At 37.6% G+C, this 21,570-nt stretch overlaps 1 protein-coding gene across 9 annotated transcripts in view; it reads right to left on the bottom strand.

The window, feature by feature from the left end:
• MYBPC1 (myosin binding protein C1) overlaps positions 1–21,570 on the bottom strand; it is an 87,861-nt gene that overhangs the window by 20,183 nt on the left and 46,108 nt on the right. For 5 of the 9 annotated variants that reach the window (XM_032346604.1, XM_032346608.1, XM_032346610.1 and 2 more), the window contains 11 exons: positions 21,047–21,171; positions 20,042–20,147; positions 18,661–18,827; positions 16,835–16,997; positions 15,785–15,891; positions 15,321–15,454; positions 6,507–6,666; positions 4,835–4,939; positions 3,878–4,066; positions 2,655–2,789; positions 1,204–1,257 (listed from right to left, as the gene is read on the bottom strand). In XM_032346604.1, coding sequence (XP_032202495.1) covers positions 1,204–1,257; positions 2,655–2,789; positions 3,878–4,066; positions 4,835–4,939; positions 6,507–6,666; positions 15,321–15,454; positions 15,785–15,891; positions 16,835–16,997; positions 18,661–18,827; positions 20,042–20,147; positions 21,047–21,171 — 1,445 coding nt within the window. The remainder of the gene's footprint in view (positions 1–1,203; positions 1,258–2,654; positions 2,790–3,877; positions 4,067–4,834; positions 4,940–6,506; positions 6,667–15,320; positions 15,455–15,784; positions 15,892–16,834; positions 16,998–18,660; positions 18,828–20,041; positions 20,148–21,046; positions 21,172–21,570) is intronic. The other 4 variants (XM_032346607.1, XM_032346611.1, XM_032346609.1 and 1 more) reach the window with 1 other exon arrangement.

Below are 21,570 nucleotides of genomic sequence, written 5' to 3' on the forward strand. Positions count from 1 at the left end.
CTGTCTTCCCAGCAGCTCTGGAGGCAGCTCCCCCCGTTGCCATGGCAACGAGTTCTGCAGTCAAGAAAACAAATTGAGTCTGCCTGGGTCCCTGAGTTTCACATGGGGTGGAGGGAATGTTGCTGGCTCCTGGACTGGTCGTGAGTACACCCCATTGGTTTGGGATGATGCCTTTCTAGTTTCTCAGGAGAGGAGCAGGGGACTGGAAGCCCACGGAACCTTCTCCTCTCTCTGATTCCATCCCTTCTAGAAGTATCAGGGAGAAGGAACAGGGAGACAGAATATCCTGGTGGCTGCAAGGGCATATGGACTGATAAAAATTTAAAAATTTCAATAGGACATCAAAAAAGAGATACATCTTTAAGCCAATGGTCAGATTGGGAGCTACTGTGCTGGTATTTTCATAGTGAAGAGACAGTTGATGAGAAAGTGAAAATAGGAGACAGAAAATGTGCTTGAAAGAGTAAAGACCTAGTAAAGGAGAAATTTCAAGAGAAAACAGGACGAAACAAGATCAGAGGGGAAGAAAAAATAGCCTATCCCTTCACATCTGAACCACTTTTATTGAGGAAAACGAAAGAAAATGGTGTCGGAGAGAAGGGGAAGGAATACGAAAGTTACTTGATACACGAGGAGAATTTTTAAGAAAGAAAAGAAAGAGCTAGTGTGAAGGAAGACAACAAAGAAGAGTAATGTGCTGCAGGCATTAAAAAAACAAAAAACCAAAACCCAAAAAACAAGAGAAAGGCAGACTCAAAACCAACACACGATCTTATAAAAGAATGAATTTTCTTACAGAATAAAACCTGACATATCTAAAAGCATTAAACACTACAGAAAATTAGTCTGGAGGACAACAGCCATTAAAAAGAATGAAGAATAGGGCAGCCACATAAAGAAAGAAAAGACTGCAAGAAGAAAGATATACACGTTATGAAAGAACTTCCATAGAAAGCTAATTCCAAAATGTTATGTGGCAAAATAGATACATAATAATGACTGTGTACATATATATATGTATAAACGCATATACATATATATCTACACAGACCACACACAAAATTATGTAAAATACACTTCGTTGTATTTTATCTAAGGTGGGTAACATCAAAATGACAGCCATCTATCATTTTGCTGTATCTTCTTACTTTTTAAACCTATCAGAAAGAAAAGAGTAAAGAATTTGCTCTGTTTCATACGTACACAAATGTTCGTGCTCAGCAGCCACATCACATGTAAGATTGGGAGATTTTGCTGCTGGGGGTGATATAAATAACAGAGTGGATTACTCAGGATTTTTTTGAAATGGGGTGGGGAGGAGGGATGGAATGGCCATAAAACTTATTTTGAAGCACTCAAGAATCTATCTGTTGCATTAGTGACACTACCCCACTCCCACACGGGGATACCTGGGAACTTTCTCATAATGTCCCCACTGGTTTTGGTTAGTGGCTTTCTAAGCCCTGGAGAAATCAAGCAGAGTATTCTGGGAGCCAAGCAAATGAAAATGGAACTCTTCCCGGATGCCTTGCCCCTCCCCCACCCCTTTTCTTGTTCCCCCCGCAACCACAACAGACACCAGTGGTGGTCATTTCAAGGGATGTCCCGATCCAGGGGCCTGGGATTTCCTTTTCAGCAGTTGTTTCTTCATACGAAGTTTCTTTTCCATAGAGGTTTTCCTCCTGGAAAGGTGCTTTATGTTCACATTCCTGATTTCTCAAATGTGCTCTGTAGTTTCTGTCCTTCATGTAAGATCCATGTTAAAGTTTGGGATCCAAAGAGTTTCCTCAGAGGTTGTCTTGGCCTATCATTTATGGAGATAGGAACACGCTTCCCGGGTGGACTGTTAACCTACCTCCCGTCATCTAGAGCGGAACCCGAGTTCAAACTGGGGTAGTTTTATTCGCCAATTTTCAAATCATGTCAAGTAGGAAATCAAAAAACACAAGATGCTTTCAGTGAACTTTACATCATTTTTGATTTTAGGTACATTCTGGCCCATATTTTCTTGTGTCATTTCTCTTTTTCTATCAGCATTTTGGGGGGGAGGGGCACTGAATCATTTAAGTGATTCAATTTCCCCTACAGAGACAAGTTTTGTCACATGTCAAATCTATTGAAATACACTCTCTGGTGTTTAATGCTGCTTTCTCTAAGCACTGAAAGAGATCCTTAATTCTTCTTTTTTTTTTTCTTTAGGAAGGTAGGGGATGATCACCATCTAGCCAAATATGATCTCTCTTTATTACCCAGAAATAGGCAGCGCTTTTGATAGCTGACCTCTGCTTAGTATAGGGTTTAGAATTCTAACTTGCTTCATCCTAACTAGACTTTTATTTTGCTTGGTACAATTTTAACCCTCAAATTCAAGAGGTGGAAATCCCTGAAGTTTTGTCAGACTCCCTTACTCCTACGTCTTAGACCTATCATGTTGTCTGATCTGGTAGGCTAGCTAGGATACTTTTGAGATCTCCATTTGTTAGCATCGAGTACCAAAGAAGGACTAAGTTTTTAATCCACGTTAGAAGGATGACCTTTACCTATTGTCATTTTCTGCGGAAGGAGATTTCCCAAGAATGAACAACAAAAGAAAGAGGAGGAGCTTATCTCACCTATTGATGATGGTATTCATTTTAACTACCAGTTGTACTTACTTCCTTCAAAGCAATACTCTAGCACATAGCCATCTAAACCCGCCGCACCAATCTGGTCTGGGGGCCGCCACTTCATCGTGACAGTGTTGTCAGTTACAGAGTCAACGGTCAGAAGGGTAGGAGGGCTAGTTACAGCTTCGGAGATAAGAAAAAAAGAGAGAGAGAGAGAAACAGAAGACAATAACTATGGTGTTACAGCATAAGCTGTAATAAAATGAACTACGATACAAATAAGTATGTACACAGAAGACCCATCCATGTCTTAATAAAATTCAGTGACGACTCCTCAAGCCTATACTGTGTGGAAGGCAAAGATTTGCCAGGCATAGAAATTTTTAGAAATGCTGCCACACTTTCCCTCCTGTTTGGATTGGCGAGGGAGACTGGGAGGCCTAAGGAAGTTGAAAAAAGCCAAATGAGATCTAATAATCTAGAATAAATTTCCCAGAACCTTCTAACTTTAAAGTGCAAACTCTTGCACTAAATTTCCTTTCCACTGAAAGGACTTCACTACCAAAAAAGAGTGTGGACATTTTCTCTTGGTTTATCTGTCTTTAAAGAACTGACTTTGGGGTGCCTGCGTGGACAGTGGGTTAAGCCTCTGCTTTTGGCTCGGGTCATGGTCTCAGGGTCCTGGAATCGAGCCCGGCATCATTGAGCTCTCTGCTCAGCAGGGGGCCTGCTTCCCCACCCCCTCTCTGCCTGCTGCTCTGCCTACTTGTCATCTCTCTCTCTCTGTCAAATAAATGAATAAAATCTTAAAAAATAAAAAATAAAGAACTGACTTTGTTGGATCAATAGATAACATTAAAGTGTGATCGTAAAGCAAAGAGACTAGTTTTCAAGTGTGCTTTGTTGAAGTGGTCTCTGTTTGAGTTACAATGCTTACACCTAGGTGCTGGGTTATACCTTCAGGACACATGGGGAGTGCTCCTGTGTCACTGGGCTCAGATAAGTGCCTGAAGAGGAAAGCAGACTCCAGAGCCACCTACGGCTCTCACTGGAATTTTGGTAGTAAATTCCAGGGTCTACATTATGAATACATTCAACTCTACCAAAGCTGTTTTTCAGTTTCTTAGAAAATTGTCCCTAACTGCCTCCAACCTACTGCTCACCCACCACTCTCAGAAGCTTCCAGGTGTGCTCCATTTAGAGGTGGAAAGAGAGCAGTCACAAGCCAGGGCAGTGATCTGCATGACAGAAGCGCATCTCTCTTGACTCACCCAAAGGAACAAAAGGCTTGGAGGGCATACTGGGCTTGGAGATGCCAATGGCGTTCACTGCAAAGATGCGGACCTCATAGGCCACACCTTCAATCATCTTCTTGGGCTCAAAAGTTGTTTCTTTGCAGAGATCAAAATTTAGCCTCATCCATCTGGAGCTTTGTTTCTTCTTCCTCTCAATAAAGTATCCTGCAAGTGACACAAAGTGGAAATTGAGGTTTTTCCATGGTCTCCAAAATTAAACTTTGTCAAGTGTTAGAATTCTTAAAATTTCTCATATTCTCAGCACTTAAGTGAAGTAGTTAGGTGTGCATATATTTTTAAGCCACCTTATCCCATCAGTTGTTTGAGAGAGATAATAGGGAATATAAACATTAATGTTATAGGACATGGATAAAAAGAATATAATATTAAAATATTAAAAATAATACAATAAAATTGTATAAGAAGAGAAGAAAGAAAAATGAATCACAGATACGTAAACTGTAGAAACTTATACCATTCCTATAGTTGAGTAATAGATTTGGCTCCGAGTCCCAAGAATGTAGGTAAGAAGAGGGAAATGACCAGTTTTATGAGTTTCAAGTAGAAAAAATTCTTGTTCCATAGGGGAAGCAAATTCTTCTAAGTATTTATCTCTAAAAGAAATTTCTTCATAGACATAGTTCTATGGAAGTAGACATTTACTGACTAGGACAATTTAAAGTTAGACTTTAAATGTAAATGTCAAACAAAAAAAGAATAGGCAGTTAGATAATATTAGAGTTATCAGAGTTATTTAAATTGCAAGTACTTACAGAGAATTCCAACATACATTTCAATTTGAATGGATATTTAAAGTCACAGTATGATAGGTCTTCTTCTAAATGCAGTTTTTAAAAGGCCCTCTATACTAATCAGCATAAAAAGGATTCCAACTCCACTGGCAGGTTCATGGACAGACTAACATGTAGTTACCTAAGATTGGGGACCCTCCATCATAGGCAGGAGGCTCCCAGTTCATGATGCACCAGTCATCTCCCACCTCTGTCACATTTGGTGCCACTGGAGGATCAGGGATATCTGTAGTAAGCAAAAAAATGGAATAAATAGACTAGAATAAAAAAATAAAATAAAGTAAGCATATATGAGAGCACAATGAAAAATGTCACTTGAAAAAGGGATTTTTGATGATAATCACTGAAGCATTTTTTTTCTGAATAATTTTCCGTTCTTATTGAAATGCACATAGTAACTAATTTAGGCAAAAAGTCACACTCCATATGGGATAAGGGACAGTGGGCCCAATAAAGGTAAAAATAATAATGTATTCAAGTTCTTTAGTGTTACAACATTAGAGAATAAGTCCCATATGGAACTCAAGAACTTGTTCTTTTTATTTTTATTTATTTATTTGACAGAGAGAAATCACAAGTAGACAGAGAGGCAGGCAGAGAGAGAGAGGGAAGCAGGCTCCCCTGAGCAGAGAGCCCGATGCGGGACTCGATCCCAGGACCCTGAGATCATGACCTGAGCCGAAGGCAGCGGCTTAACCCACTGAGCCACCCAGGCGCCCCAAGACACTTGTTCTTTACCTTGAAAATGGCAACTAAGAAATTACTGCATAAATATCAGATGTGATTTTGTTTTTTGTTTTTTGTTTTTTTAAATACAAGGTGAACTTTCAGCAGAACTGAATCAAGGACTATTGTTATAAATTATTTGGAATAATAAAGATGTTGACTGGTAGAAATCCAAGTCAAAAATAGCAAATTACCATGTCCTGTTATTATAGTTCAGTGCCTGATAAAGTGACCTTAGTTTCTGGTCCATTTGAAATATATTTCTTAAGGGAAAAATGAAGTGAGATGAAGAGACCATAAAAACTTGGACCATCAATAATCCGCTGGACTCATTTCACCTGTTCAAACTTGTACTTAGGAGGTCCTTAGATGACCCTACTCTTATACAATGAAGATCTCCTACAAAAAAGAAGATCTTACTCTTCTACGATGATTGTGATGTTGGAAATTGTTTAGCAATTGTGTTTCAGTGAGTTTAGAGGGCACCGAAAGGGAATACGGCTATGAAGAGCTAATGACCAGCAGCCCCAAATGATTAACCTTAGTGATGCATTTATACAATTGGACCTCTAGGCACGAAAAAAGAAGAGAAAGATAAGGGAAGGGAGAGAAGGGAAGGAAATTTCAAAGATTTATTTTTATTTATTTATTTATTTTCATTAGAGAGAGAGATAGAGAGCAATAAAGAGCACACAAGCAGGGGCAGAGACAGAGGGAGAGGGAGAAGCAGACTCCTTCTGCTGGGAGCCTGATGCAGGGAGACTGATGTGGGGCTTGATCCAAGGACCTTGGATCATGACCTGAGCCAAAGGCAGAAGCATAACCATCTGACCCAGCCAGGTGCCCTGGGAAGGAAATTTTTCAAAAAGGAAAGGAAAGAAAAGAGAAGGCAAGGAAAGAAAAGAAGTGGCAAAGATAGAAAAATGGTGATTTATAAAATATAGCTATACTGTGTTTTCCTTTGTTGGCTACCCAGAAGAGCTAAGAGAACCAAGAGCTGCCCAAGTCTACTCTGCATATGGACATGTCAACTTGATTCTAGAAGTCTGTTGACCCAGAGCACTTACCCACAACTTTAATTTTGATGCTTGCATGTGCTTCCCCAGCTTCATTTTTCAGATTTATGTGGTAAACACCAGAGTCATCTCTTTCAGCAACATCAATGACCAGAGTGCTGCTGTCAGGGTAAGATTCTGCTCTTATCCGGCCACTGCCCTCCGCAATAGCCTAAGAAGGAGAGAAACAAAATACAGCATGACCTATCTGACAAGGACTACTCCAGAGTGCCTTAGAACTTAAGCTGGATGTGGTGCTAATGCCTAAAATACATGTTCTTAGTGTGATCCTCCACCAATCCTAAGGACAAAGGTATTAACATTCCATATTACACAGCAGGAAGCTGTGGGATTTGTCTCAAAAGCCCACTAACCATGAACTCACCAAAGAAAAATCTGGAGGACAAAAATATGACTGTAGAACTGTTGTTTAAGGAGAGGAGTCTCTTTGGACGTGAAATTAGAATATTTAAATTCGTATCAGGAACTGATCATGATTTGCTCATTTCCTTATATGTCTTGAAAATTTAGAAATACCGAAAAGGGTTGAAGAAGACCACAATGCCTATTTTCTATACAAGTTGTTGAGTATTGATTTTTCCCTTTAATAGGACATAAAATAATGAACATCTAATTCCTTAAGTAAAGACAGGGTAGGTTGGGCCTTTCATTATATTTTCTTTCTTTTTTTTCTCCTCCTCCACCTCCTTCTCCCCCTTTTCTTCTCCTTCACTACTTTCCTTCTTTCTTAAATCAGAAATTTAAAACAGCATTCCAACTTTCTGATTCCTAGATCATCTTCCTACATGACAATGAACAGCCAGTATACAAAAAGAAAACACAGAGAAGGTCAAGGTAATTTAGAAACTGGGTAATTTTCTAATAATGATTAAATTAATTCTTTACTCTTTTGGGTTTGGATTAGGACTCACACGTCTTCAATAACAAAAAACTGTGACAGCAATAAAAATACCTGCAATAGCTTATAGTTTTCATAATTCTTCTGTTTTATAATTGAAAGAAGATATGGTGTATATATATACAATGGAATACTATGCAGCCATCAAAAGAAATGCAATCTTGTCATTTGCGATGATGTGGATGGAACTAGAGGGTATTATGCTGAGCGAAATAAGTCAATCTGAGAAAGACAGTGATTATATGCTCTCCCTGATATGAGGAATTTGAGAGGAAAAGTGGGAGGCTTGGTGGGTAGGGAAGGAAAAAATGAAACAAGATGGGATCAGGAGGGAGACAAAACATAAGAGACTCAATCTCACAAAACAAATTGAGGGTTGCAGGGTAGGGGCGTAGGGAGAGGGTCGTTGGGTTATGGACATTGGGGAGGGTATGTGCTATGGTGAGTGCTGTGAAATGTGTAAGCCTGACAATTCACAGACCTGTACCCCTGGGGCTAATAATTATATGTTAATTAAAAAAAAACAAAGAAAGTTTCCTCACATTAGCTAAATTCTAATTTTAAGATTATAGAAGATGTTCTGCTTTCTTTTTAATGTGAAAAGAAAAATACTTATTTAGGCTGGTGTTATATTATCTTCTTTTGTTTTCAACATTTTGTTTGCTTGTCTATTGTGCTATCAGAGTACAATTCACACACTTTTTAGACACAGAGTTCTATGAATTTTTATAAACTTGTGTGATTGTGCAACCACCACCACAATCAAGATACAGACCACTTCTATGACTCCCAGTGGTATCCCCATGGTCCTTCACAGTCAACTCACTCACTCCACACTGGTCCCTGGCAACCACCAATCTGTTACTTGTCTTTCTAGTTTTCCTTTTTCTGGAATGTCATATAAAGGACTGAAACCATATGCAGTCTTTTGGATCTGTCATCTTTCACTTAGCATAATGCTCTTTAGATTCATCCATGTTACTACATGTTTTAGTAGTACCTTCCTTTTCACTGTTGAGTAGTATCCGAGTGTATATTCCATGAGCAGTTGGTGTATGCATGTACAAACTGTATGTTTGTACAACGGGACTTTTTGGTTGTTTCCAACTTTTGATGATTATAAATAAAGCTGTTATAAACATTCATGTACAAGTTTTTGTACAGACACATATCATTTCTCTAGGGTAAATACCTAGGAATTTTCTTGTGGAGTTGTATGCAAGTGCATGTTTACCTTTATAAAAACTACCAAACTGTTTTCCAGTGGGTGTACTAGTTTGCCTTTCCACCAGTGATATATGTATGAGTCTTTAGTTGTTACATATCCTTAAAAGGATTTGGTATTGTTCATTTTTAGAAATATTTTTGTTGCTATTCAGCTTCTTTCATTCAGCATAATTATTAATCTAAGTTGTTGTATACATCAATAATCCATTCCTTTTTATTGCTAGTAGTATTCCATTGTGTGAATATCCTGTAATCTGTTTATCCATTCATCTACTGATGGACATTTGTGTTGTTTGCAGTTTCTGGATATTATAAATAAGGCTACTGGGGACTTTGGATGGCATAGTTGGTTAAGTATCTGCTTCGGCTCAGGTCATGACTCTGGTCCTGTGATCGAGCCTTCTTCCTTTCCCCTCTTCTTCCTTTTCCCCTCTCCCTCTGCTGCTCCCCCTGCTTGTGCTCACTTGCTCTCTCTCTCTGTGTCAAATAAATAAATAAAATCTTTAAAAAATTATAAATAAGGCTACTATGACCATTTGTGACATATTTTTTGTAGGTTACATTGAATTTTCTACATCTATGATTGTGTCATCTATAATAACAATAAGCACAGTTTTATTTTTCCCTTTCCAATATGAGTATCTGTTATTTCTTTTTCTTGCGTGATTGCCCTATCTAGAACTTCTATTCAACGTTGTAATAGAAGTTCTATTCAACATTACAATGTTGAATAGAAGTTGTGAGATGGGGGGCACCTGGGTAGCTCAGTTGATTAAGCAGCTGCCTTCAGTTTGGGTCATGATCTCAGGGTCCTGGGATTGAGCCCTACCCCCCAGGTCTCCCTATCCCACTTGTGTTCTCTTGCATGTGTTCTCTGCCTCAAATAAAATCTTAAATAAAAAAAAGTTGTGAGGACGGACATCTCTCTTTTGCTGCTGATCTGTACATTCAATCTTAGAATTGAAACATTCAATCTTTCACTATTAAGTAAAATGGCCATTGGAGGATTTTCACAGATTTTTTTTTTATCATGTTGAGCAAATTCCTTTTACTTCCTAGTTTGCTGAGAGATATTTATTAGGAATAGATTTTGGGTTTTGTCAAATGTTTTTCTTTATCTATGAGATGACCATGCTTACTTTTTTTTTTTGCTGGTTTGTTAATACGGTGAATTATATTAATTGATTTTCTTTTTTTAAAAAAGATTTTATTTATTTGTCAGAGAGAGACAGCATGAGTACAAACAGGGGGAATGGCAGGCAGAGGGAGAATGAGGTTCCCCGCTGAGCAAGAAGCCCAATGCGGGACTTGATCCCAGGACCCTGGATCATGACCTGAGCTGAAAGCAGATGCTTAACAAACTGAGCTACCCAAGCTTCCCTATATTAATTGACTTTCAAATGTGAAACCAATCTTTGCATTCCTGGGATAAAACCCAGTTGGTCATAATGTATTATTCCTTTTATATATTGTTGGATTTGATTTGTTAAATTCTATTTAGAATTTTTCATCTAGGTTAATGAGTGATTTTGGTTTATAGTCTCTTCAAATGCCTTTTCCTAGTTTTGCTATAAGGGAATGACTTCAAAAATGAGTTGGGAAATACTCCTATTCTCTTTTCAATTTTCTGGAAGAGTTTATGTAGAATTGGTATTATTTTTTTCTTAAATCTTTGATAGAATTATCCAATAAAGCCATCTAGGCCTGGAATTTTCTTTCTGAAAGGTTTTATCTACAAACTTCATTTCTTTAATTGATATGGGGCTATTTAATACTGATTTAGTAGCATTCTGAAAATTATGATTAGTGGTATGCTCATAAACATCTAATTTCCCTTGTGGTTCTTTTTTCTGATGCATGATTTATTCCAAAAAGTGTTAGTTTCCAAATTTTGAAAAATTTCCATATGTTATTGCTATTGATTTCTAATTAACCCCACTGTGATCAAAGAACATACTTTGCATGACTTAAATACTTTTACATTTATTGAGACTTACTTATGGTCTATCTTGGAAACTTTCCATATGTAATTTTATTTATTTATTTATATTTTTAAAATATTTTGTTTATTTATTTGACACAGAGAAAGAGAGAGAGAGAGAGAGAGAGAGAGCGCAAGAGGACAAGCAGGGAGAGCAGCAGGCAGAGGGAGAAGCAGACTCCCTGCTAAGCAGGGAGTGCCCAGCGTGACACTAAATCCCAGGACCCCAGGATCATGACCCCAGCCAAAGGCAGATGCTTAACGGACTGAGCCACCCAGGCGCCCACCATATATAATTTTAAAATAATGCCCATTCTGCATTTGTCAGTGGAGTGTTCTATAAATGCTAATTAGATCAAGATGGTTGCCACTATTTTTCAAACCCACAGTAGCCTTACTGATGGTCTACATCTATCAACTACTGAGAGAAGAATATTGAAATCTCTAATTTATTTATTTTTCTTTGCAATTCTATTACCTTGTTATTTGTTTTCTACTTGTCTCATCTGTACTTTATGCCTCTTTTTCTGCCTTTTTAAAGATTAATTAAATATTTTTTGTGATTTTCATATTATGTCTTTTGTTGGCTTATTAACTATAACTTTTTATTATTTTAGTGGTTCCTTTGGGGCTTACAGTATACATGTTTTTCAGTCTACCTTCAGGTGGTATCAAAATAGCATACCTCCCTTTCAACCCTCCTAATTCTTACCTTCCATTTCTCCCCTCTTGACTTTATGTTTCTATTGTCATAATTTTTACTTACATTTATGTTACAAACACTACAGCATATGGTTATTATTTTTAATGAGTCAATAACCTTTTTAAGAGATTTAAATAATAAGAAAAAAACTCTTATGTTTATTCATGTAGTTATCATTTCTGATGTTCTTTGTTCCTCTGTAAAAATTGTTTCCATCTGGCATCATTTTCCTTCTGACTTAAGGACTTCTTTTTTTTTTTTTAAGATTTTATTTATTTATTTGACAGACAGAGATCACAAGTACGTAGAGAGGCAGGCAGAGAGAGAGGAGGAAGCAGGCTCCCCGTTGAGCAGAGAGCCCGATGCGGGGCTTGATCCCAGGACCCTGGGATCATTACCTGAGCTGAAGGCAGAGGCTTTAACCTACTGAGCCACCCAGGCGCCCCTTAACGACTTCTTTTAGCATTCCTTGTAGTGCAGGTCTACCAGTGATGATTTCTTTCAGCTTTTGTATATCTGAAAACAATTTTATTTTGCCTTCATTTCTAAAAATTATTTTTTTTTACTCAGTATAGAACTCTAGACTGATAGGGTTTTTTTTGGATTTGTAGAATTTTTTAGAATTCAGGGATGCCTAGGTGGCTTAGTCATTAAGCATCTGCCTTTGGCTCAGGTCATGATACCAGTATCCTGGGATTGAGTACCACATCAGGCTCCTGCTAGGCAGGAAGCCTGCTTCTCCTTCTCCCCTTCATTGTGTTTCTTTCTGTAATATAAATAAATAAAAATCTTAAAAAAAAAAGGAATATTTTAGCATTCATAGAAATATAGGTTGATCGTTTTTTCCTTAAAGATGTTGCTCCGTTGTATTCTCACTTGCCTTGCTTCTAGAGAGATCTGCTGTCACTTTTGTCTTTGTTTCTATACATTTAATGGGACTTTTTTCTCTGGTTACTTAAGTCTTTTTTTCTTAATCACAGATTTTGAGCAATTTGATTATAATGGGTCTTGATGTGGTTTTATTAATGTTCCTTGTACTTAGGTTTTAATGAGATTCCTGTACCTGAAATTTTAGTTTTTATCAAATTTGGAAAAATTTTGATCCTTATTTCTTTACATATTCTTCGGTCCTCTTTGGGAACTCTAAATACACATTTATTTCCCTGCTTGAGGTTGTCCCAAAGCTCAACGATGTTCTTTTTTTTTTCCAATAGAAAACAGAAACTCATCCTTTTTATTAAAAAATTATTCTTTTAAAAAAATTTTTATTGTTTTAAAAAACTTTATTTGTTTATTTGAGATAGAGAGAGAAACCATGAGAGAGAGAGAGAGAGAGCAAGCAGGGTGGAGGGGCAGAGGGAGAGGGAGAAGCAGACTCCCCGTGAGCAGAGAGCCCCGCATGGGGCTCGATCCCAGAACTCCTGGATCATGAACTGAGCTGAAAGTGGAAGCTGAACCAAATGAGCCACCCAGGCACCCCTTCTTCTTCTTCCTGTTCTTCTGTTTTATTTTGTTTTGTTTTTAAAGAAAGAGAGAGTGGGGTTGAGGGACAGAGGTAGAGAGAGAATCTTAAACAGGCTTCATGTCCAGACTGGAGCCTAACACAGGGCTCAAGCTCATGACCCTGAGATCATGACCTGAGCTGAAATCAAGAGTCAGTTGCTTAACCAACTGAGCCAGCCAGGTGCCCCAAATAAATTACTTTTTGAAGCAGATTTAGACTCACTGCAAAACTGAGTGTAAAGTATAGAGACTTCTCATAGATACCCTTCCCCACACATGCACAACCTCCTCCACAACTGACATCCCACATCAGAGTGGTATTTTTGTTACAGCTGATGAACCTACACTGACACATCATTATCATTCAAAGTCTGAGTTTACATTAGGGTTCACTCTTGTGTTTTACATTCTGTGGGTTTTGCCAAATCTATAATGACAGGTGGTCATCACTATAATATCATATGGGATAGTTTTACTGCCTATAATACATTTTATAGGGAGCCCAAGAGTGACATTTGAACTACTACTCCACCACTCCAACCTTATTTATTATTCCCCTCATCATTCACTCTGATGCAGAGTGGCTTTTTTTCAACTCCTTCAACTCCTGGCTTTTTTTCAACTCCTTCAACACATCAAGCTCATTTTCTCCTCTCCTCTTGTCCCTTGCACTTGCATTGACTTTACCCAGAAATCTTTTTCTTTTGATCGTCACATAATGGTTTCCTTGTTCTTCAGAAAGACTATGGTCATTTACCTCACAATCACTTGTTAATCATATTACTCTGTTTTTTAAAAAAAACCTTCAAGGCACTTATTACTATCCAAAGTGGTTTTGCTCATTTACTTATTTAATAATTTATTGTCTATTTCTCTTCCACTCCATTCTGTGATACTCATTAGAATGAAAAATGGGCCACAAGCAAAAGGATGAAATTGGACCATTTCCGACACCATCTACAAAAATAGACTCAAAATGAATGAAAGACCTAAGTGTGAGATAGGAATCCATCAAAGTCCTAGAGAACAAAGGCAGCAACCTCTGTGACCTTGGCTGCAGCAACTTCTTGCTAGACACGTGTCCAAAGGCAAGGCAAACAAAGACAAAAATGAACTATTGGGATTTCATCAAGATAAAAAGCTTTTTGCACAGCAAAGGAAACAGTCGACAAAAACAAAAGACGAGGACAGAATGGGAGAAGATATTTGCAGATGACATATCAGATAAAGGGCTAGTATCCAAAATCTAGGAAGAACTTGTCAGACTTAATATCCAAAGAACAAATAATACAACTAAGAAATGGGCAGAAGACATGAACAGACATTTCTCCAAAGAAGACATATGAATGGCCAACAGATACATGAAAAAATGCCCCACATCAACTGGCATCAGGGAAATACAAATCCGAAGACAATGAGATACCACTCACACCAGTCAGTATGGCTAAAATTAACAAGCCAAGAAACAACAGATGCTGGCAAGGATGTGGAGAAAGGGGAAACCTCTCACACTGTTGGTGGGAATGCAAGCTGTTGCAGCCACTCTGGAAAACAGTAAGGAAGTTCCGCAAAAAGTTGAAAATAGAGCTAACTTATGACCCAGCAATTGCATTACTGGGCATTTACCCCAAAGATACAAATGTAGTGATCCAAAGGGGCACCTGCACCCCAATGTTTATAGCAGCAATGTCCACAATAGCCAAACTATGGAAAGAGCCCAGTTTTCCATGGACAGATGAATGGATAAAGAAGATTTGGTGTAATATACAATGGAATACTACTCAGCCATCAAAAAATGAACTCTTGCCATTTGCAATGATATGGATGAAACCAGAGGGTATTATGGCAAGCGAAACAAGTAAATCAGAGAAAGACAATTGATCTCACTAACATGTGGAATTTAAGAAACACAACAGAAGATCATAGGGGAAGAGAGGGAAAGATAAAACAAGACAAAATCAGAGAAGGAGACAAACCATAAGAAACTCTTAACCATAGGAAATAAACTGAGGGTTGCTGGAGGGGAGGTGGATGGGGTAACAGAGTGATGGACATAAGGGGGCACAGGATGTAATGAGCACTGGGTATTATATAAGACTGATGAATCACTGACCTCTACCTCTGAAAATAATAATGCATTATGTTAACTGAATTTAAGTTTAAAAAGGAATTTTTAAAAAGAATGAAAAATGGGATCTTGTTCACTGTACATAAAAAGTTGCCTGGTGAAAAAAAACCAAACAACAACAAACACTCACACAGACACAAACCTGCCTGGTCACATAGTAAATAGTTAGAAATATGAAAAGTAAATGAATGATGATTATATTTGCATGAAAATTAGTCATCTTCCTTAATCAAAGGAATTATATCTCTACTGAACCCCTGTGTGTATATTGCTTTCTTCTTTCATCTAATTGAAAATGGGAAGTGGGATCATCAGTGGGTACGTGTGTGTGTGTGTGTGTGTGTGTGTATGTAAGCAAAACAAACCTTATCTGCTCGGCTCCAAATGGCTTTGGGAGGTGGCTCTCCAGTGACAGGAATCTCAAGACGAAGCTTGCTTCCTGCAATTACTGTAACTGTATTGTCAGCATCAAGACCATCCAGGATGATCTTAGGAGGATCTAGAATATTAAACATAGCCTTTGTTATCAGACAATCATTTCTGTGTGAATATCTGGGCTAGTACTTTCCTAGTGGTAAATACTGGTAGTAACCAATATTTCATCTGGCTAAAAAGAATATAAGAGGAGTCAAAGTAGTAGGTGCCGGGGACCTTGCAAAACAACTTCACTATAAGACTTCGTAAGAATCAACTATTACGATTAATGACATACGAATTCATGCATTTTTTTCTTTAAATATCACAGTTTCATATGTGTTATATTTCCAAGGTAAGCAAACAACAACAACAAAACATGAATATAAAACTCTGCAACGATTCATCTACTCACCAATAACATGAACTTTGGCAGGCAAAGTAATAGAGTAGGCATCTGGTGTAAATACATATTCACCTTCATCCTCAGTGAGAGCATTGGCTATCACTAGCTTGTGGATTCTAAGGAAACAAGAAAAACATTTCTAAGAATTTACAAAGATTTAGATGGTTTGCCGCCCAACTGAAGAGATACCTGGCCTTTATCTGATTAACTTTTTAGTGCTAGCTGGAGAGAAAGATCAGGAAATTGAGAGAGAGAATATGAATGTGAAGGCTTAATTATCCTATTATTGACCTACACTAAATATTCATTTTGGAGTTTATGAAATTATCTGTATGAATACAACATGCTTATCATGCATGCAGAGTCCATTATTCTTGTCTCATCATATAGCTTTTAAAAAAGACTGAAATATAACATCTCACCAGTGCCACACTTTAAGATTTAAGAACTTACCAAGAATAATCTTGACCTTGGCTTTTTATCCCAAATCTAAAAGCAGTAGTTCTTAACTCTCTGAGGTGGGGGGCGGTCAGTGAATATCTGATGGACATCATGGATCCTCTCTCTAGAGAAAAGTGTGTATTTTTGTATACACAGACCTTGCTTTAGAGGATTCACGATCTCCTAGGATCCACAGATCCAAGGTTAAGAACTTTTGCCTTTTAAGATATTTGCTAGATTCCAGGGTATTATGTCCACCCCCCAAATTGTGGGAGGTCACATGACACTTACTAATTACTGACTGTTAATCCATTTTGATTCATTCCTTAACTAGGACTCAATATCAATCCTTTAACCTCATGTTTAGATGGAAAGAATCGGTTAACAGCTTTTGAATAGTCAAAGCACGAAGCCACGAGGTGCAGGTAAAGTTTCACTGGTAGGACAGGACGTAGAACAGAGAAATCACATATTCTTGCTATTTGGAAGCAAAGAACCAGACACAGATCCTCTCTTTAGGACAACTCTCCAATCCTCCTCACCAAATATATAATTTAGGAAGTGAAGAGAGAGGATATGGGGACCAGCCCTCCCTTATGAGCCACGTGACTTGCTCACCTTCCCTTGTGAACAACCTTTAGACGGTCACTTTCCTGAACAGGTAGGCCATTTTTAGTCCATTTTCCTGTTATGTTTTCAGAGACTTCACACTTCAAGCAGATTTCTTTTCCAAGGTGTACAGTTTGGTCAGTCAGAGGTGTCAAAACCTTTAGAGGTTTCACTACAGAAAAAAAGATAATTATAGGTGCCAAATCCAAACACCGGAGAGGCCAAGATGGTTTCTTGTTTTGAAAATGAAAATGTGTTCTGGTGCAATTGATATGTTAGGGGGCAACTGGAACATAACAAAAATTTTGTTTTTGATGATGCATGATTTGATTCATGAAAAAGAGAAAATAGCACCCAGCTGACTGAGCCAGGTAAGAACGCACAAAATGCACTCACGCACATGTTGAACATTTACCAGCTCCCTGAATTCACCCATGCGGTATGAGCCACACTCATGCACATCTAAAATTACCACTGTCTGTCCAATTTCAAATAACCTCTTTCCATCACTTCCCAGTGGCTCACTAGCGGCAACACTTCCAGCACCACTCACACAAGCAAATTCCAGGTCTCACTTAATGTAAAGTGCCATATTTATTAACCATTTGACATGTGTAAAACTGTGATACTGGTTTTTTAAAATTTGGTTCTTCTTCTTCTTTTTTTTTTTTTAATGTACGGCTGACAAAATTTTTGAGTGCTGTACCCATAACCTCACCTTCTCCATTAGTCTTGTGGTTTTATTGCATGACTTCGTATAGCTCAATGATTTTAGAAATGCCTATGCTGCATTATAGCAGAACTGGCTGTAACTGCTTTATTTACTTATTTTGTGTGTGTGTGTGTGTGTGTGTGGTGTGTTTTGTTTTTGTTTTTGTTTGTAATTGCTTTAAATGAAACAAATTTCAGGTTGCCTATGGTTGAAAAACTTTTTTCATAGTAAACTAAAATGGCCGCAGTTCTGTGAAGCATAAGGAGTGTAACTGAGATAACCTCTGAATAATCCAGGAATCCTATGGATCACAACTGGACTATGTAAGAAGTCAGGAAGCAGGATTTCTGCTCTGCATGTATTATGAAACTTCCTGTGAGATTTGTTATTTTAATTCTCACGGTTAATTGGAAGAGACAGACTCTGCTGTTGAGGACTGACTACTATTTGGAGGCATTTGGGGAAGTACATAAATTCTCGTATGCCTCTGGATCCTGGTAGCAAATAATTTCTTACAATGTTCTCATTTGAGCCTTCTTGGTTTGAGCAACTTTCTTCACACTCTAAACGTAACTTCAGAATGCTGAATGTTTATATAATGAATAGATAGCAAATTCACCCATGGGTTATGCAAACATCAGGATTTTATATGACATTGAAGTATTTACTATCTATTTATGTGGTCTTGGGATTAAAGTATTTCTTAACTATTTGGATAACTTCTCTGGAAGGTGATGTTTATACTCCCCAAAACTGTGTTTTCCTGTTTTTTCCCCCTTTTTAAAAATTAGCATATAAGGTATTATTTGTTTCAGAGGTACAGGTCTGTGAATCATCAGTCATACACAATTCACAGCACTGGCCATAGCACATACCCTCCCCAGTGTCCATCACGCAGCCACCCTATCCCTTCCCCCTGTTTTTACTATTAAATTGAGTAGTTGGTTTCTATCTCAGAGACCCTGACTGATGTGACATAGACACTCAGTTAGGATGGAATCTAATTTTACATATTTAAAATTGCCAGAAGTAGAAATCAAATAGATTGAAATTAAAATTGAATTAACAAATGCAACACCAATAGTTAGCCAACTTGGAAGACATCCAAGGACATCTTACTTACAGTCGATACTGAGCTTAGCAGTCGATTGTCCTCCCGTTGTCATTACAGAATATTCTGCACTGTCAGCCTTCGTTGCTCCTTCTATGACCAAAATGTGTTTTTTGCCTTCAACTTTAATTCGGTATCTTGATTTTGGACCAGGGATAATCTCCTCACCATTCTTAAACCTAAGTTAAAATAGATTGTAAATAGATTTTTTTTAAAAAGAGTTTTATAAAGCTTTTATAAAACTCTTTTTTAGGAGATGGACATTTTTGGTCTTGGTTTTGTTTTTTGGTTTTTTTGGGGGTTTTTTTTGCTATATCCTGGGATCTAAGAACTATTTGTTGAATTAAAGAATGTATGGATCGGGGCGCCTGGGTGGCTCAGTGAGTTAAATCCTCTGCCTATGGCTCAGGTCATGATCTCAGGGTCCTGGGATCGAGTCCCCCATGGGGTTCTCTGCTCAGCAGGGAGCCTGCTTCCTCCTCTCTCTCTGCCTGCCTCTCTGGCTACTTGTGATCTGTCTGTCAAATAAATAAATAAATAAATAAATATCTTAAATTAAAAAAAAAAAAGAAGTAAAGAATGTATGGATCATCATATCAAATGGATTAATAATGTAACAAGTACTGTCTGAAAAATTACATTAGAAGAATGTAGGTCCCTTCTTCCCATTCAAGATCAATCCAATGAAGATGCTAAGAGTGGATTTTACCTCTTGACCCACACCAATAAGAATAGCATCATTTAATATATTTTAAAGTTAGCTATGATTCTAGATTAGAATAAACATTCTACTCTTTGCCAATTACCACAGACACATGCTGTGTAATTTACTATACTTCTTAATAAACGATTTCATTTTAGGATTCTGAAACTCTTAGCTTTAATTTTGAGGTTACTCACATAGAACTTGAGAAAACATTCCCTATCCAGACAAAAGAAATGCTTTTATTCTTTAAAGTGACCAGTGATTCTTAGTCTAAAATATTTTACTGTAGTACTGTAACAATAAGGTAACTGAATTAAATGAAAAATATGTATGTAAGTATATTTTTTCATGTAAGTTTCCAGCATGCCATACTGAGAGTAAGCAAGGTATAGAAGTTAGGAACATCTACCAGATTTAGAGTCTAACAGACCCCCGGCAACTGTAAATCACCCATTTCTCAGTAAGTGCCTACTTTCCTACATTATCAATCTAGATTTCCAGATTGCTTTCCAGCTTCATAGGTGAAAAAACCCCCAAGTATCTTCACAGTTTTAGTTACCACTTCTATGAACACAAATGAGATTGCGATTCTTTTCATATGTGTAAAAGCCATTTCCTGTTCTCCAATCCATGAAGGCATTTTTTTCAATCTATTAAAAATGGACAGACCTCAGGAAAGCTATTTACCATTTCACATTGGCATCATCTTCAGATACCTCACATTCTAATTCCACTGTTTCCCCACAGTAAGCATTCGTATCTTCCAGCTGTTTGGTGACCATAATTGGAGGCTCTAGTGTGAAAAAAGAGGGAATCAGAATCATTAAATGTTCAAAACCTGCTCATGACCACAGATTTGTTCACAAATTAAAGACCAACAGTAAGAAAGTATCATCCACCATAGGGCTATGGTTAGACGGTGGTAGATAGTTGGTGGGTTTTTTTTAAAAGCTTTTGGCGAAATAGCTGGTAACCCTGAGTAGGTTTTCTTAATTTCCTCAAATCCAAACAATTATTGTTCTGGAAAACAGGCAAAACATGTATCAAATATCCTTCTTTTGGCAAATGACTAGCCATGTGGTAGGAATTTCTGATGAAGGAGAATCTATAACAGCATGATTCTTTGATTCTGGTTCTAGATGGACGATAGAGATTGCAGAGCTGTCTGTATTGAGAGGGTTCGTGGACTCCCTCAGGCTCTTTCACAAAGTTTAAGTCAATGATCATCTTCAGCACCCTCCGTGTCAAACATTGATACCCTTTTATTAATGAAGCTGGTTTCAAGTGAAATCTATTTGTGATCAGCTGAATGTGTGAAATGAGGACTATCCAGTCGAGTTTGCTGGGTTTTAGAAACTATATCCAGAATAATTATCTACCGCTTGCTTGAGTCAAAAGCATAAGGCATTTGGACTCATTTTCTCCCCTCAGCTTTTCTTGTCTTCAGCAAACTTGACGATTAATTAGGATAACTTAAGATAATAATAATTAATTATTGTTAATTGATAACTGCCAGTGTAGAGGAGCTTCCACGCAGAGTCAATCTAACACCCAGGCTAACCCATTTCTAGAGGTACTATGACCTCTGCTCTGGAGCTCAAGAGCTCACCTTGTCATGCTCATTTTAATTACTACCCCTGGGAGGAAGAGTGCAGAGGCTGTTCAGGACTACAGTAGGGGATTTCATTTTACCTCTCACAAAGAGCTCGGTGGAACACTTCTCATCCCCAGCTGTCACATAGTACTCTGAATCATCAGTCAGTGCACAGTTATTGATAAACATGATTCTTTCACATCCTTTATGTTCAAAGATGTATCTGTGTTAAATAGGAGGGAGAGAACAGTTTGTGAACTTGATTTTATTCTCTGCTTAATTACCAGCAAATCTGGCTTATAATTCAGTAATGTTTGAAAGTCCGGGATATAATTTTGATTTGTAATTTATGTAGCACATCCTACGTAGTTAATAGAAAACATGAGGCCAATTGTTATCTTTCTAATGCATAATGTAATACATAGGCATATTTACATATAATATATAATTTCTGTATTTTTATAGAAGGTTTTCATTTCATCTATAAATTAGTACTCATATATTTGTTATTTAATTTTTTTAACCCATTGTTGGAAAATGGGGTTGGCTGAGGTTGTCAGGGAGATTTAGAATCCTGTACACTTTCTTCAAGGACCAGTTCTTTTACTTTATAGGTAGACAG

Source organism: Mustela erminea, chromosome 6, assembly GCF_009829155.1.
Source record: "Mustela erminea isolate mMusErm1 chromosome 6, mMusErm1.Pri, whole genome shotgun sequence".
Taxonomy (NCBI): Eukaryota; Metazoa; Chordata; class Mammalia; order Carnivora; family Mustelidae; genus Mustela; species Mustela erminea.